This window comes from Pan troglodytes, chromosome 21, assembly GCF_028858775.2.
Source record: "Pan troglodytes isolate AG18354 chromosome 21, NHGRI_mPanTro3-v2.0_pri, whole genome shotgun sequence".
Taxonomy (NCBI): domain Eukaryota; kingdom Metazoa; phylum Chordata; class Mammalia; order Primates; family Hominidae; genus Pan; species Pan troglodytes.
Window position 1 is genome coordinate 43070873 of NC_072419.2, and position 17800 is coordinate 43088672.

At 52.2% G+C, this 17800-nt stretch overlaps 1 protein-coding gene across 1 annotated transcript in view; it reads right to left on the minus strand.

The window, feature by feature from the left end:
• MTCL2 (microtubule crosslinking factor 2) overlaps positions 1-17800 on the minus strand; it is an 86850-nt gene that overhangs the window by 47507 nt on the left and 21543 nt on the right. Inside the window, exons 2-3 of the mRNA XM_009437174.4 lie at positions 14463-14687; positions 4051-4209 (exon numbers count right to left, since the gene is read on the minus strand). Coding sequence (XP_009435449.2) covers positions 4051-4209; positions 14463-14687 — 384 coding nt within the window. The remainder of the gene's footprint in view (positions 1-4050; positions 4210-14462; positions 14688-17800) is intronic.

Below are 17800 nucleotides of genomic sequence, written 5' to 3' on the forward strand. Positions count from 1 at the left end.
TGAGACAGAGTCTCGCTTTGTTGCCTAGGCTGGAGTGCAATGATGGGATGTCGGCTCACTGCAACCTCCAGCTCCCGGGTTCAAGCAATTCTCCTCCTATTTCAACCTCCCAGGTAGCTGGGATTACAGGCGCCCACCACCACACTTGGCTAATTTTTGTATTTGTAGTAGAAGTGGGGTTTCACCATGTTGGTCAGGCTGGTCTCGAACTCCTGACCTCAGGTGATCCACCCGCCTTGGCCTCCCAAAGTGCTGGGATTACAGGTGTGAGCCACTGTGCCCAGCCCAAACTGTACACTTTTAAATGGTGAGTTGTATGATATGGGAATTAAATCATGATTTTAAAATTGCCAACCAACAGTGGCACCTATAAAATAAGACAACCACACCATGTCCGTGGGAAGGCTGTTGGAGGGTTAAACAATGTGCTGGTGTGGTCAAGGCTTCTGTGGTGCCTGGCACAGAGTGAGGGCTCAAACACAGCAGCTATACCATAATAAATCACGTCAACACTCGTATTGGCTTTCTGCCTAAAACACAAGGAGGGGTGTAACACTGGAAGAGAGGGTAGCTGGGCAACAGTGCCACCGCAGCCCTCGGCCAGGGTCTGCCACCTCCCTTCTCTCTAGCGGAGAGCTGTCTCCATGGCAACCACATCAGCTCAGGCCAGGGGCTCCTGTTCCCAGCCGGGTGACAGCACCACCTCGGCAGCCTGTCAGGATGGCAACGGCAGATCTTGATGATGGGACTGAGGCTCTGGCAGAAGAATTGCTCAGGGACCCTCGTCTCCATAGAAACCATGTCAGGAAAGAGGCGGAGGAGGGAGAGGATAAACAGCAAATAATAAACACAGGCTCCCGCCTCCTGTGCACAAGCCTGAGACACCACAGGGCACGCGAGGAGAGCTAGACCAGCCTCACTGACACCAGCTGCAAAAGGATGTGAACCAGTGTTTCTTGAGCACCTACTCTGTACCAGGCACCACAAAGGGCTCTTTACAAGCTTTACCTCTTTTAAAAATTTCACAAATAAATTCCAAATACTTTCTTTTCTTTTTTTTTTTTTCTTTGAGACGGAGTCTCGTTCTGTCACCCAGGCTGGAGTGCAGTGGCACAATCTCAGCTCACTGCAAGCTTCACCTCCGGGGTTCACGCCATTCTCCTGCCTCAGCCTCCTGAGTAGCTGGGACTACAGGTGCCCGCCATCACTCCTGGCTAATTTTTTTTTTGTATTTTTAGTAGAGACGGGGTTTCACCGTGTTAGCCAGGATGGTCTTGATCTCCTGACCTCATGATCCGCCTGCCTTGGCTTCCTAAAGTGCTGGTCTTTTCTTTTCTGTTTTCCCCCTCCCCCTTCCCCTCTCCCTCCCCGCCCCCACCCTCCTTCTCCCTCTCCCTCTCGATGCAGGGTCTCACTCTATAGCCCAGGCTAGAGTCCAGTGGCACCATCATAGCTCACTGCAGCCTCAACCTCTTGGGCTCAAGTGATCCTCCCACCTCAACCTCCCTAGTAGCTGGGACTACAGGCATGCACAACCATGCCTGGCTAAATTTCGTATTTTTTGTAGAGACGGGGTTTTGCCATGTTGCTCAGGCTGGTCTTGAACTCCTAGCCCCAACCAATCTGCCCACCTCTGCCTCCCAGAATGCTGGGGTTACAAGCATGAGCCACCACACCCAGCCTCATTCCTTCTTAAGGTTGAATAGTTTTCCATTATACATGTGTACTACACTTTGTTTATCCATTCCTCTGTTGATGAACATTTGGGTTGCTTCTACCCTCTGGCTATTGTGAGTTATGCTGCTATGAACACGGGTGTGTAAATATCTCTTTGAGTCTCTGCTTTCAATTCTTTTGGGATATACCTAGAAGTGAGATTGCTGGATCATATGATTGTTCTATGTTTAATTTTTGAGGAACTGCCATACTATCTTATTCTTTTTAATTTCTTCATAGTATTCTATGGCTACATAATCTTATTAATGATCCTAAACAACCTCATAGGCTGCGTACAGTTATCATCCTGCTTTATTTATTTATTTATTTATTTATTTATTTATTTATTTATTTATTTGAGATGGAGTTTTGCTTTTGTCGCCCAGGCTGGAATGAATGCAGTGGCGCAATCTCGGCTCACTGCAACCTCCACCTCCCAGGTTCAAGAGATGCTCCTGCCTCAGCCTCCCAAGTACCTGGGATTACAGGTGCCCGCCACCACACCCAGCTAATCTTTTTTTGTATTTTTAGTAGACATGGGGTTTCGCCATGTTGGCCAGGCTGGTCTTGAACTCCTAACCTCAGGTGATCCACCCACCTCAGCCTCCCAAAGTGCTGGGATTACAGGCGTGAGCCACTGTGCCTGGACCCCCTTTTTTTTTTTTTTTTTTTTTGGAGATAGGGTCTCACTCTATCTCCCAGGCTGGAGTGCAGTGGTGCGATCTCACCTCACTGCAGCCTCCACCTCCTAAGTAGCTGGGACTACAGGCAGGCACCACCACACCTGGCTAATTTTTGCATTCTTTATAGAGACAGAGTTTCACTATGTTGCCCAGGCTGGTCTCGAACTCCTAGGCTCAAGAGATCTGCCCACCTTGGCCTCCCAAAGTGCTGGGATTATAGGTGTGAGCCACCGTGCAGGCTTTGCTTGTTTGTTTGCTTGCTTATCCTGATGTCACAGATAAAGAAACTGAGACTTAGAGAGGGGAAGTGGCTTCAGGGTTCCAGCCACATCTCTGCTAAGGAGAGGCTGGGTGAACTCAGGCAAGCTGTTCCTCCTGAGCCTCAGTTTCATTACTTGTACCGTGACCTTAAGATGCTTTCAGAAATTGTCTCCCCTTTTCACTATCAAGGGTTGCAGCAGCAAGACGGTGTGAAGATGGTGCTCCGTGTTATGGTCCAGGCCATGGGGGCGGGCAGCTGAATGAAGGGAGGGGGCTAGCCACCCTTAGCAGCAAACGCCTCCTCTCCCTGCACACTGAGAGGGCATTGGCACATCACACCAACACACCCAGGGGGAAGGATGGCTGGAGGAATGTTCTGGCCTTGGGCTGTGGTGTCTCAGTCCAAGGACACTGGCAGGCTCGCCCTCGGGGGAGGAAGGCAGGCAGCGCCTGCAGCCAGGAGTGTGCCCTAGAAGAATGCACGATCCTCATATCTCATCAGCAGGCAGAGAGCTAAGGCCTGGCTCTGCCTCTAGGGCCAGAAGCCACCCCAGGCCATTTGGAACACAGAACCCTGGAATGGGGGGATTCCAGCCTTTAAGGGACACCTAGGCTGATGGTTTCTAGCTGGCATTCTGCAGAACCCCCTGAGCCCTGCATGGCCTTGAGGTTGTCCCTCCCTCTCTCTCAGGGGCTGTTTGCTCATCCACAAAATGGGGCTTGTTAGCATGAAAATGTTTGAGATAAACTGTCAAGCAGGGCGCATAACACACTGTATACCCAACACACAACAGGAGGAGAAGGTCTGCCAGGGGAGGAACTGGCATGAACAAACAGACAGGAATGTGTCTCAGGGTCACATTCGGGAAGCACCAGTACCCCAGAGACACTGGCCTGAGACCCAGCCCCTGCACTGACTTCACACCAAATGGCAGGATCTCGCAGTCTCTTGCAGCCACTCCACATGCGTTATTCCTGTTGGTCCTCACAATGACTCAGGGCACCACTGCCCCATTGTATAGGTAAGGAAACTGAGGCACAGAGGGCTGAGCCCCATGCCTGACATTGTGGCATGTTTTCTCAGTTAATCCTCCCACAGCGGCTGTGGTTCTTTGATGAATGACTCTCTCTCTCATTACCCCGTGAGCTCCCTGAGGACAGGAACTGGGTGTATTTTGTTCACCATTGTAACCTTAGTGTCCAGCACACAATTTACACAGTAGGTGCTCAGGAAATGCATGTTGGAGGAATGAAAGAATAAACAACCTTGCCAGGGAGGCATAAACTGCCCATTTCCCACAAGCGGGGGCTCACAGAGACACTGGCTTGGGGGGGCTTGCATGTGCCCACCTGCCCTAGGCTGGCCCTGCTGGATGCACGAGGTCCTCACCTCTCTCGGTCGCTCCAGCTCCGTCTGCAGCACCTGCTTAGCCAACTCAGTCTCGATGAGCCGCTGACGAAGCTCTTCGTTCTCCTCCTCCAGCCGCGCCCGTTTCTTCTCCACCACCTCGAGCTCCTTATGCAGCCGCATGGAGATGTCCTTAGAGACCTGTGCAGGGATGGGAGAGAGAAGGATGTGAGCAGGCTGAGGAGAGCCCCCACTCCAAGTCCCACTGACCACCCGACTTTCACAGCAGGGCAACCCCAGAGACAGGAAAGTTCCTATCGCATCACTGCCACGCTGCAGATGAGCAAACTGAGGCACAAAGAGACCAAGAAACTCATGAAGGAAGCAGTAGAACCAAAACCCAAACCTAGGTACCGCAACCTCTCAGCGTCTGTATCACAGCACAGCCCCAGAAAGCTGGGAAGACCCTGTTCTCAGGAATGCCTTTTCATTTACCTGAGGCTTTTTTTTTTTTTTTTTTTGAGACAGGGTCTCACTATGTCTCCCAGGCTGGAGTGCAGTGGTGCAATCATGTCTCACTGCAGGCTTGAACTCCAGGGCTCAAGCAATCCTCTCACCTCAGCCTCCTGAGTAGCTGGGACTACAGGTATGCATAACCACACCTGGCTAATTTTTGCATTTTTATGTAGAAACGGGGTCTCAGCCGGGCACAGTGGCTCACACCTGTAATCCCAGCACTTTGGGAGGTCGAGACAGGTGGATCACCTCAGGTCAAGAGTTCGAGACCAGACTGGCCAACATGGTGAAACCCCATCTCTACTAAAAATACAAAAAATTAGCCGGGCGTGGTGGCAGGTGCCTGTAATCCCAGCACTTTGGGAGGCTGAAGCAGGAGAATTGCTTGAACCAGGGAGGCAGAGGCTGCAGTGAGCCAAAATCATGCCACTGCACTCCAGCCTGGGCAATAAGAGCAAAACTTTGTCTCTAAATAAATAAATAAAAAGAAACGGGGTCTCACTATGTGGTCCAGGAGAGTCTTGAACTTGTGGCCTCAAGGGATCCTCCTGCCTCAGCTTCCCGAGTAGCTGAGATTACAGGCATGAGCCACTGTGCCTGGCTACCTGGGCTCTTCACACTTCCAAAGCCTCTCCCAGCCACCACTTGCGCAGTCCTCACAAAAGCCTGTGGGAGGGCCAGAAGCTCATCTTAAAGGGAGGAGACTGAGAAACTGGGTACAGTAGCTCACACCTGTAATCCCAACACTTTGAGGGGCTGGACACGGTAGCTCACACCTGGAATCCCACACTTTGAGAGGCCGAGGCAGGGGGATCGCTTGAGCCCAGGAATTCGAGATCTGCCTGGGGAACATAGCAAGACCCCACCTCTACAAAAAAACCCAAAAAAGTTAGCTTGGCATGGTGGCACACACCTACAGGCCCAACTACTCAGGAGGCCAAGATGGAAGAATCACTTGGGCCCTGGAGTTCAAGGTTGCAGTGAGCTATGATTGTGCCACTGCACTCCAGCCTAGGCAACAGAGCGAGACCCTGTCTCCTAAAAACAAAACAAAGCAAAGCAAAACAAAACAGAGAGGGGATTGAGCTGCAGTGGAAACCCAGAGAAGATGGGCCCTAGACCACTGAATCCCATCTCTGCCAGTGACCAGCATGTAGTCCTGGGCAAGGCAATTTTCCTCTCTGTACCTCAGTCTCCTCAACTATAAAATGAACGCAGTAATAACAGGGTCAACCTTACAGGCCTGACAGGATAACTGAACCAGCTATTACACAAAAGCCTTGGCCTGGGGCCTGCACACAGTGAGTTCTGGGTGACTGGTGGCTGCTGCTCCAAGGAACTGAAGCCCAGAGAAGGGCATGATGGCTGGAGGTCACAGTGTGACCCTGAGACCTATATCTAGTTGTCTGGGATGTAGAACAGGCCCAAAATGACAAAGGGTGGGCAGATGTCAACCTTACAGGCCTGACAGGATAACTGAACCAGCTATTACACAAAAGCCTTGGCCTGGGGCCTGCACACAGTGAGTTCTGGGTGACTGGTGGCTGCTGCTCCAAGGAACTGAAGCCCAGAGAAGGGCATGATGGCTGGAGGTCACAGTGTGACCCTGAGACCTATATCTAGTTGTCTGGGATGTAGAACAGGCCCAAAATGACAAAGGGTGGGCAGATGTCCAAGTCATCCCTACAGAAAGAAGCTAGAGGAGCTGCAATCTCTGATCCTGGTCCAGGACTCTGTAGCAACAGCACCCCATTCCTGGTAGACACCCTCTGTTCTGTCCCCTGCTGGCTGGTTGAGGGAGGCCAGGAAAGGAGGCCTGCAGGGATGAGGAAGGAAGGCCCTTCTGGGCTGGGAAATTGCAACCAGACTCCATGTCTTATGTACATTGGGAACTACTGTTTGGTGAATACCTACTGCATGCCAAACTCACCCATCTTCACCCCAATCCTGTCCCCATTTTACAAGGAAACTGGAGCTCAGAGCAGAAGTGACTCACTCAGGGTCACGCAAAGCCAGTGTGGGTTGAGCTGGGCTGGGAGCCCCAGGGGTTTGGCTGAGGGGCCAGTATAGCCCAGGGTCTCCCAGGGGTGCCCAGGTTTCGCCAGCAGGAACTCCATGTGGGGCAGAGAGCCCAGCACCCCATGCCTGCTGGTCTCGGAAATGACTGTTGTGCCTCCTCCTTGCCAGAAGGGAAGAGGGCCCTCCCTGGCTCTGACCTCTGCCTGGGCCGAAGCCCAGCTCGGCACGGACCCCTTGGCAATGTATGAGGCAGGCCAGGAAAAACAACGACCAGAAAGGAAACCAGGCATGGCCTCTCCCTCCCTGCACTGCCACTGCCTGTTTCTGCCCGAGGATCTCGTAGGACAGCCAGGAGTGGGCCCCTGAGGCTCCTCCCACAGCCTCTCTGGGTACCAGACCTTCCTCATCCACAAAGTGGGGAGAACAACCCCTCAGTATCAGAACAAGGGCTTTGCAGATAGGAAAACTAGATTCAAGCCCAGTTCCAGCATTTACTGGCTATGTGACCCAGGTTAAGTTATTTAAACATGGTCCCCGGTTTGGGGCTGTTAGGTCACCCAGTAAGCCCCTGTCCTGATCAACATTCCATTCATTAACTCACTCATACTCACTCACTAACTCACTCAACTCACTCATCCTGCTTAGGCACTGGAGGCAGGAGTGGTGGGGTACAGAGATCAAGGCCGCAGACATACTTGGCCTCATTCACATCTATGTGTCCCAGCAGCAGCACAGCGTCAGGCACACACTAAGTGCCTAATAAATGCTTGTTGGATGAACAAATAAATCCAAGGGTCCAACAAGTGAAAAGGGAGGGAGATGAATGAGTGAATGACTGAATATACATGGGGAGTGGCACCTGCCCTCGCAGGGCTGAAGAGGCTGCCCTCAAATGCCAACCCCACCCACTATCCAGGAAGGGCTGCACCCCTGGCTGGGGTGAGGGCTCCTCTCTCAAATGAGCTCCCATCTGGGCCAGCTCCTCTCCACCTGCGGGGATGCCCCATCTCCACCATGTCCTCCACCTGGGGAGGCTACCAGTCCCCATCAAGAAGTTACAATCCATGTGGATTTCTGGATCCTCTGGGGTTCATGAACAACTCTATGGATTTCATCCCCTCCCATCCTCTCCATGATTCCCCAGTTCCCTTCTGCCCCATTCTCCATGGAATCCCTTTCCTATTTACTCCCTTTCCCTGATGGCTGCTGTATCAAAAGAAAGCACAGGCCAGGCACGATGACTCACGCCTATAATCCCAACACTTTGGGAGGCTGAGACGGGCAGATCACTTGAGGTCAGGAGTTCAGGACCAGCCTGGCCAACATGGTAAAACCCCGTCTTTGCTGTCTCTACTAAAAATACAAAAATTAGCCAGGCGTGGTGGCACATGCCTATAATCCCAGCTTCTTGAGAAGCTGAGGCAGGAGAATTGCTTGAACCCAGGAGACAGAGGTTGCAGTGAGCTGAGATTGCACCACTGCACTCCAGCCTGGGTGACAGAGCAATACTTTGTCTCAGAAAAAGAAAAAAAAAAAATCACAACTCCAGGCAGCCAGACTGGGAGGCAGGAGCCCTGTGGCCTGGGCTTGTCCCTGCTCCTCAGTGAGCCTCAGTGGTCCTGGGCCCCCTCGGCCCTCACAAGTGATTTACAGAATCAGCTGGCACATCCCCCGGGTGCTCACCACGTGCTTTTCATCCCGTTGGGAAGCACTTTGATTATTATCCCCATTCTGAGGCTCAGAAAGGAAAGGTCACTTCCCAAGGTCACACAGCTAGGAAGGCTATAGAACTAAGGTTTGAAATCGAGTGGGTCAACTCTAAAGTCTCACTCTCAGGCTGATTTTGCCGTATAGGCCCAATGCGTGAAAACACATTACATTAACATCAACAATAAAAGTATTAATAATAAACCCCAACAGTGGGCTTACTGTGTCAGGCATTTGAAGGGCCCCACGTGTCTATCCCATTTGATCCTCCCAGCTACCCTCAAGGTAGGGGGGCTGAGATACTAAGGGAGGCACGGCAGCTGCGGCTTCCGGAAACCAGGGCAAATCCCCAAACCATAAACAAATGTACTCAGCCATGAGGTCACTGTTTACAGCGCTAGGGCCTGGCTCCTGCCAAGTGCAACTAGCAGCCTCCAGCCCCTGCTCCCCAGGCATCAGGCCCCTCGGCTCCTGGGCCTCTGTCATCCTGATCCTCAGGGAGAGGGATGGGAGCTCTCAGGAAAGAGCAGCTCCTGGCCGGGCATGGTGGCTGACGCCTGTAATTCCAATACTTTGGGAGGTCGAGGTAGGAAGACTGCTTGAGGCCAGGAGTTCAAGACCAGCCTGAGCAAAATAGGGAGACCCCCATCTCTATAAAAACTTTTTTAAATTAGCAGGGCATGATGGTGTGTGCCTGCAGTATCAGCTACTCAGGAAGCTGAGACAGGAGGATCCCTTGAGAGCCCAGGAGGTCAAGGCTGCAGTGAGCTGTGATCGGCCACCGTACTGCAGCCTGGGTGACAAAGAGAGACTATGTTTCAAGAAAGAAAGAAAGAAACAAAGAAACAAGGCCGGGCATGGTGGCTCATGCCTGTAATTCTGGCCCTTTGGGAGGCTGAGGCCGGCAGATCACTTGAGGTCAGGAGTTCGAGACCAGACCGATCAACACGATGAAACCCCGTCTCTACTAAAAAAATACAAAAATTAGCTGGGTATGGTGGCATGCCTGTAATCCCAGCTACTCGGAAGGCTGAGGCAGGAGAATTGCTTGAACCCGGGAGGTGGAAGTTGCAGTGAGCAGCGATCACGCTACTGTACTCCAGCCTGGGTGACAGAGCAAGACTTCATCTCAAAAAAAAAAAAAAAAAAGGAAGAGCATCCCCTGGCCAGGCAGCATTCTGGACTCCGTGTGGCTGAATCCTCCTACAAACCCCAGGAGGGTAGGAATGTCACCCCCACTCTACAGATGAGGAAAGTGAGGCTCAAAGAAGGGAGGTAACCTGCACAGGTCACCTAGGAATTAAACCCAAAGCCAGAACATTTTCTCCAGCAACATCTGTATCTGAGGAAGGGGGCGTGCTCCTGGTGTGTCCTTGGCTTCCCACAGGAGTCACTTTAGACCAGAGTTTAGATCCCAGATTCCCTGGACCTGACCTCCTTGTATCCGGTCTCAGCTCCTCACGGGTCCTGGGAATGTATATTGTGAACAAGCCCTCCTGGTGATTTTTATCCATCCTGGGAGGCTGAGATCCTGGCCTACCCTCGCCCCCAGACTACTAGTCTACTACTACTACCAACCAGTCCTACTAGTCTACTACTACTAGTAGTCCTACTGATGTATTGCTCAGAAGAACTTATACTTGCTGTGTGAGTTCTTCTCAGCAATAAGAAAACCACAACCAGACCAGGCATGGTGGCTCACACCTGTAATCCCAGCACTTTGGGAGGCCGACGTGGGTAGATCACCTGAGGTCAGGAGTTAGAGACCAGCCTGGCCAACACAGAGAAACCCCATCTCTACTAAAAATACGAAAATTAGCTGGACATGGTGGCGCATGCCTGTAATCCCAGCTACTTGGGAGGCTGAGGTAGGAGAATTGCTGGAACCCAGGAGGCAGAGGTTGCTGAGATCACACCACTGCACTCCAGCCTGGGTGACAGAGTGAGACCCTGCCTTAAAAAAAAAAAAGAAAAAGAAAACCACAACCAATACATGTTTATTTCCAGACCTAGTATTTAATATTCTCTTCACTTGAATTATTTCATTTTATCCTCACAAAAACCTCTAGAGGGAGGGACTCATTTTATCTCCATTTTCCACATGAGGAAACAAGCTCAGAGATGTGAAGGAACTTACCCAAGGCCACACAGCAAACATGTGGCACAGCAACTCTCCGCCCCGTGACCTTGCCCTCCTCATGTTGGGCAAAGGCCCCACCGAGGTTCTGTAGGTCCTGTCAACGGTGAGGACCAGCAGAGAGGGAGAGCCTGGGGGTTGGGGGGGGGGGGCACTGAGGCCTGTGGTTTTATTCATGACCCCCCACCCCACCCCACCAATACCCCTCTGCTCCATAAAACCACCGGAGCTCAAAAGCCCTGAGGATTCAGCTGGTCAAAAGCCACATTTAACAGAAGGGGAAAATGAGGCACCAAGCGGTAGGGGCAAGTCAGGGCATGGGCCACGGAGCTGGCAGAGCAAGTTGGGGAAGTCCCAGAGGTACCCTCCCAGGCAGCGCCCGCCCCCTCCCCGCTCGGGTCCATCAAGCCCTCCAAGACGATGCCAGGGAAAGCAGCATTCTGATAACTTCCCAAAACCCCCCAGAACGACCCCAGCACATGGGGCTCAGGGTGGTGGCCAGAGGTGTCCATCCAGCTCAGGCCCCAGGCCCGCAGATGAGCTCAGCGCTCCAGCTGCAGCGTGGGGAGAGGAGGGAGGGAAGGGCAAGATGGATGCTAATTGGCTAATTCAAATCCCAACAGAAACGGCCCCTCCTCTCCGCCCAGACTCCGGAGAGCCACACACCCGCTCCCCACACCAGCTCCCCACACCCGCCTCCCCGCCGCCGCCGCCGCCGCCGCCGCCGCCGCCGCCGCCGCCGCTGCTCTAGCTCCACCCACGGAGGCGCCGCAGCCCGCAGCTAGCTCCAGGTCCCAGCCTCTCCTCCGCCCCTTCCTCATCTTTCTGAAGTCTGACATTTTTTTGTGTCCTTCCCAGAAATCCTCCACTATATGCCCAAACGCAGATTCCTCTGAGCTTCTCCAGCTATTCCCTCCCCCTCCCCATCTCCTCCCTACTGCCTTCCCCCACCACCCCCACCCCTCCCAACCCAGTGATTGGAATCTGAATATGCCCGGGAGCTGCCCTGTCAAGTAGAGGTACGCTTTGAACTTGGAAACTAACTCATTCTTTTTTTTCTTTTAGAGAGAGACCTTGTCGCTCTGTCGCCCAGGCTGGAGTGCAGTGCTGCAATCATAGCTCACTGAAACCTTTAACTCCTGGACTCAAGCAATGCTCTGGCCTTGGCCTCCCATATAGCTGGGACTATAGGCACTTGCCACTACACCCAGCTAATTTTTTTTTTTTTTTTTTTTTTTTGAGACAGAGTTTCACTCTGTCACCCAGGCTGGACTGCAATGGTGTGAGCTCACTGCAACCTCGGCCTCCCAGGTTCAAGCGATTCATCTGCCTCAGCCTCCTGAGTAGCTGGGAGTACAGGCGTGTACCACCACACCCGGCTCATTTTGTATTTTTAGTAGTGCCGGGGTTTCACCATGTTGGCCAGGCTGGTCTCGAACTCCTGACCTCAGGTGATCCATCCGCCTCGGCCTGCCAAAGTGCTAGGATTACAGGTGTGAGCCACCACCCCCAGCCTCCGCTAATTTTTTTAATTTTTTTGTAGAAATAGGGTCTTGCTATGTTGCCCAGCCTGATTTCCAACTATTGGCCTCTAGCGATCCTCCCACTTCAGCCTCCCAAAGCGCTGGGATTCTGGGATTACAGGCATGAGCCTCCACCTCTGGCGGAGACACAACCATTGGTTGCCTCATGTGTAGGACAGCACTACAATCCCATTGTGCACCAACATGACCACAGGGGGCGCCAGCAGCTTCCTGGAACAGGCACTCCTGTTTACCTCCCCTGGCTCTGCTGGCCTTTGAAATCATGGCTCTCCCTGGTCCCTTAACAAAGGTTTTTCTTTTATATTCCACTGGAAAGGCTATAGGGCTTGAGTTTGCCAGTGTCTTCCAACAGAAGGGACTTCTCCCCAGGTAAGTGTGTGGCTGACTCGCATCCTGCCGCTCCCCTGGGTCCTCACAGGGGCCATCTTCTGCCACCTTCCTCTTTCCCCCTTCCTGGCTCAGGCCCACTTCTCCCTTGGGCCTTCACTCAGAAGTCACCCCTGCAGGAAGCCTCCCTAGGGCCCCATCCCAGCTCCTCGTGTCACCAGATCACACTGGGCTGAGTTCTGAGGGCAGAGGGCCGGGCCTGGGGGCCCTGGAGTTCTCACCACCAGACCAGAGCTTCCGAAGACAGGCAGGGGGACATCCCACCTGCCAACCTCCCACCCACCCTTCCCCTGCTTCCTGAAGCAGAGAGCAGTGAGGCCAAGCTGGAGGCTTGGGAGGCTCATGAGCCTGGGCTCTGCCACCAACACACTGAGCGCCCCTTGACCTTCGGCAGGTATTGCTTTTCTCTGAACCTCAGATTCTTCATCAAGAAAATGGAAATAATAATAGCTAACATTTTTGAGTCCTTATGCTGGCATTTTACCCACATTATTATTATTATTATTATTATTATTATTATTTTTGAGACAGAGTCTCACTCTGTCACCCAGGCTGGAGTGCAGTGGCACGATCTCAGCTCACTGCAACCTCCACCTCCCGGGTTCAAGCGATTCTCCTGTCTCAGCCCCTGAGTAGCTGGGATTACAGGCGGGAACCACCACACTCGGCTAATTTGTGTATTTTTAGTAGAGATGGGGTTTCACCATGTTGGCCAGGCTGGTCTCGAACTCCTGACCTCAGGTGATCTGCCCGCCTCGGCCTCCCAAAGTGCTGGGATTACAGGCATGAGCCACTGTGCCCAGCCCGCATTATTTCATTTAATCCTCATATAACCCTGTGAGATAGAGATTGCTGCAAACCCATTTTACAGATGAGGACACTGAAATCGATGACTTTGCTCAAAATAATAAAGTTCAGGTATATTGGAGCCAAGATTTAAACCAGCCTTGACCAACTCTAGGCCTTCACTACTTTTCTTTGTTTTTTTTTTTGAGACGGAGTCTCGCTCTGTCGCCCAGGCTGGAGTGCAGTGGTGACACGATCTTGGCTCACTGCAAGCTCCGCCTCGTGGGTTCACGCCATTCTCCTGCCTCAGCCTCCCGAGTAGCTGGGACTACACATGCCTGCCACCACACCTGGCTAATTTTTTGTGTTTTCAGTAGAGACAGGGTTTCACCGTATTAGCCAGGATGGTCTCGAGGCCTTCACTACTTTTCATTAGCATAATTAAGGAACCTCTGCCTGGCACCGTGGCTCATACTTGTAATCCCAGCACTTTGGGAGGCCAAGGCAGGAGGATCACTTGAGCCCAGGAGTTTGAGACCAGCCTGGGCAACATAATGAGACCCCATCTCTACAACATATAGAAAAATTAGCCAGGTGTGGTGGTGTGTGCCTGTAGTCCCAGCTACTCAGGAAGCTGAGGTGGGGGTAGCCCAGGAGGTGGAGGCTACAGTGAGCTATGATCACATCACTGCCTGATACCTAGGCAACAGAGCAAGACCTTGTCTCTAAAAAAACAAGAAGAAAAAGAAACCCCCATGGAACTGTGCGGGGACAATTAGAGGCTAGCACCAGGTGGTGGTTGATACTCAATAAACAGTAGCTTCTCAGCCAGGCGCAGTGGCTCATGACTGTAATCCCAGCACTTTGGGAGGCCAAGGTGGGCAGATCACCTGAGGTCAGGAGTTCGAAACCAGGCTGGTCAACATGGTGAAACCCTGTCTCTACTAAAAATACAAAAATTAGCCGGGTGTGGTGGCAGGTGCCTGTAATCCCAGCTACTTGGGAGGCTGAGGCAAGAGAAATCGCTTGATCCCAGGAGGCAGAAGTTGCAGTGAGCTGAGATCGCGCCATTGCATTCCAGCCTGGGCAACAAGAGAGAAACTCTGTCTCAAAGGAAAAAAAAAAAAACAGTAGCTGCTGCTAGTAGGAAGGATTCATATTATGATATCATTTTGGGATACCCTTGATAGAAGCCCTGTGGGTTCACCAGGAATTCCTACTTAGATGAGGAAACTGAGGCCCAGAGAGGTGGTAGAATTTGGCCATGGACACACGGAAATGAGATGCAAGGCCAACCTGGGCCCCACTTAGACTTGTGGTCCCATCCCAGCAACAAGGGCACCCGAGCCCAGGCTGACCTTGACATCCTGCTCCAGACCACGGATAAGCTCGCCATCCACCTGGCCAGTCTGGGCGGCACGGAGACTGCGGCGCTCGGCTTTGCGCAGCCGGTACTGCAGGATGCGGCAGGTCTTGCTGGCCTGGTCCAGCTGCTGTCGCAGCTCCTGCAGCTGATACACGTCCTCCTCCATATAGACGTCCCGCATCTCCAGCATCTCAGCCCGCAGCTCCTCAATCTCGTCCTGTGGAGGGAAGGAAGAGTCAGGTCACTGGGCCCACAGTAGCAGCTAGGAGGCCGGAGTACTGGCCACACCTAGTACTGAATGAAGCACCGTGGGGGACCTGGATGTGGCAGGCTGAATGACAGACCTCCAAAGACGTCCATGTTCACATTCCCAGGATCTGTGAATGTTGCCTTACATGGCAAAAGAGACTTTGCAAATATGAGTAAATTAAGGATCCCAAGACAGGGAAACAGAAGCAGAGGCTGGAGTGAGATGCTTTGATGTTGGAGGAAGGGGCTGTGATGACGGAGGAAGGGGGTGCCTCTCAAGGCAAGGAAAAGGTTTCTCCCCTGGAGCCTTCCCGAGGAATGCAGCCCTGCCCAAACCTTGATTTCTAGACCTTTGACCTCCAGGATCAGAAGATAATAATCTGGTGTTCTTTTTTTTGTTGTTTTTGAGACAGAGTCTCACTCTGTTGCCCAGGCTGGAGTGTAGTGGCACAATCTCAGCTCACTGCAACCTCCTCCTCCCTACTTCAAGCGATTCTCCCTGCCTTAGCCTCCCAAGTAGTTGGGATTACAGGTGCCCACCACCACACCCAGCTGATTTTTTATATTTTTAGTGGAGACGGGGTTTCACCATGTTGGCCAGGTTGGTCTTGAACTCCTGACCTCAAGCGATCTGCCCGCCTTGGCCTCCCAAAGTGCTGGGAACAGGTGTGAGCCACCCTGCCCAGCCTGGTGTCTTTTTTTTTTTTTTTTGAGACGGAGTCTCGCTCTGTCGCCCAGGCTGGAGTGCAGTGGCGCTATCTCGGCTCACTGCAAACTCCCCCTCCTGGGTTCACGCCATTCTCCCGCCTCAGCCTCCTGAGTAGCTGGGACTACAGGCACCCGCCACCACGCCTGGCTAATTTTTTTTTTTATTTTTAGTAGAGACGGGGTTTCACTGTGTTAGCCAGGATGGTCTCCATCTCCTGACCTCGTAATCAGCCAGCCTCGGCCTCCCAAATTGCTGGGATTACAGGCATGAGCCACCGTGCCCTTGGCCTGGTGTTCTTTTAAGCCACTAAATTTGTAGTGATTTGTTACAGAAGCAACAGGAACACACTGGGGAAGCAGGAGAGGCCATTTAAGAAACATGGATGAGGTTGGGCACGGTGGCTCATGCCTGTAATCCCAGAACTTTGGGAGGCTGAGATGGGCGGATCACGAGGTTGGATCAAGACCATCCTGGCTAACATGGTGAAAATCCGTCTCTATTAAAAATACAAAAAATTAGCTGGGCATGGTGGCGGGTGCCTGTAGTCCCAGCTACTCGGGAGGCTGAGGCAGGAGAATGGCGTGAACCCAGGAGGCGGAGCTTGCAGTGAGCCGAGATCGCACCACTGCACCCCGGCCTGGGCGACAGAGCGAGACTCCGTCTCAAAAAAAAAGAAACATGGATGAGCATCAACTATGTACGTCCTAGGTAGGCCCTGTGCTAAGCGCAGGGGCAGGGAGGGACAGTGGGGCGGGTCCAGCCCCTTCTATATACTCTGTATGGAGCCCCAAGCTTCACCAGGAAGATACACAGTAAACCAGAAAATAATAACAAAAGACACCTGGCTGGGCGCAGTGGCTCACACCTCTAATCCCGGCACTTTGGGAGGCCGAGGCGGGTGGATCATTTGAGGTCAGGAGTTTGAGACCAACCTGGCCAACATGGTGAAACCCTGTCTCTACTAAAAATACAAAAAAAAAAAAAAAAATGAGCCCAGCGTGGTGGTTCACGCCTGTAATCCCAGCTACTCGGGAGGCCGAGGCATGAGAATCACTTGAACCTAGGAGGCAGAGGATGCAGTGAGCCGAGATTGCACCATTGGGTGACAGAGTGAGAGACCCTATCTCCAAGAAAAAAAACCAAAAACAAACCTCAGATACTGTTAAGTGCTATAAAGACAAAGCCAAAATGAAACCAAACAACATGAGTTATATGATAGGGTGATGGGGGGTGCTATGTTAGGGGACATGATCAGGGAGGCCATCTCTACAAAAGAGACATCTGAGCTGAGACAAGAAGGAACAGCCGAGAAAGCTAGGGGGAGAGGTTATTCCAGGCAGAGGGAACAGTGTGTGCCAAGGCTTAGAGGCAGGAAAGAGCTCAGTGTGTCAAGGTACAGCAGGGAGGCCAGGGCAGCTACTGGGTTAATTTGAGGCTGAGGAAACTGACAGGAGTCAACCACGTGGTACTTTGAAGGGCCAAATAGAATTTGGGTTTGGGATTTGTTTGCTTGCTTTTGTTTTGAGATGGGGTCTCACTCTGTCACCCAGGCTGGAGTGCGGTGGCAAAATCTCAGCTCGCTGCAACCTCTGCCTCCCAGGCTCAAGCCACCCTCCCACCTTAGCCTCCCAAGTAGTTGGGACCAAAGACACACAACCCCACATCGGGGGGTGGGGGGTGGGGTGTGTGGGGGTGTGTGTGTGTGTGTGTGTGTGTACAGGGTTTTGCCATGTTGCCCAGGCTGCTCATGAACTGGGGGTGGGGTTGGGGTGTGTGTGTGTGTGTGTGTGTGTGTGTGTGTGTGTGTGTGTGTGTGTGTGTGTGTGTACAGGGTTTTGCCATGTTGCCCAGGCTGCTCATGAACTGAGCTCAAGCAATCTGCCTAGCTCAGCCTCCCAAAGTGCTGGGATTACAGGCATAAGCCACCATGCCTGGCCTGGGTTTGGGTTTTAAGCAGAGAGGGTAAGAGTATGACCTCACTTCCTGAAGGCAGCTTCTGCTACGGCTGTCATCAGCTTCCAGCTGTTCCTCACTTCTCCTTTGTAATCATTATTAGCAAATTTGCAATTCTATGTTTAATAGTTTGTCTCCCAGCCAAACCATGAGTGCCTGGAGGCAACCCCATTTGGCCTAGCAGGTGGTAGCCTCCCAACAAATATTAACTGAATAGATGCATGCATGTTTAGTCAGGTCAAAAACAACAAAAAAGACATACGAATGTGCAACAATCATTAGATACTAAGTGTAAGGGGGAGGGAAGTAGAATTACGCAGAAGAAATGCATAATTATTATGTCTCATACAAATGTGAAAACCTAGTCACAAATGGGAATGATAATACCTACTCTTAGTGTGACCGAATGATTTAAATAA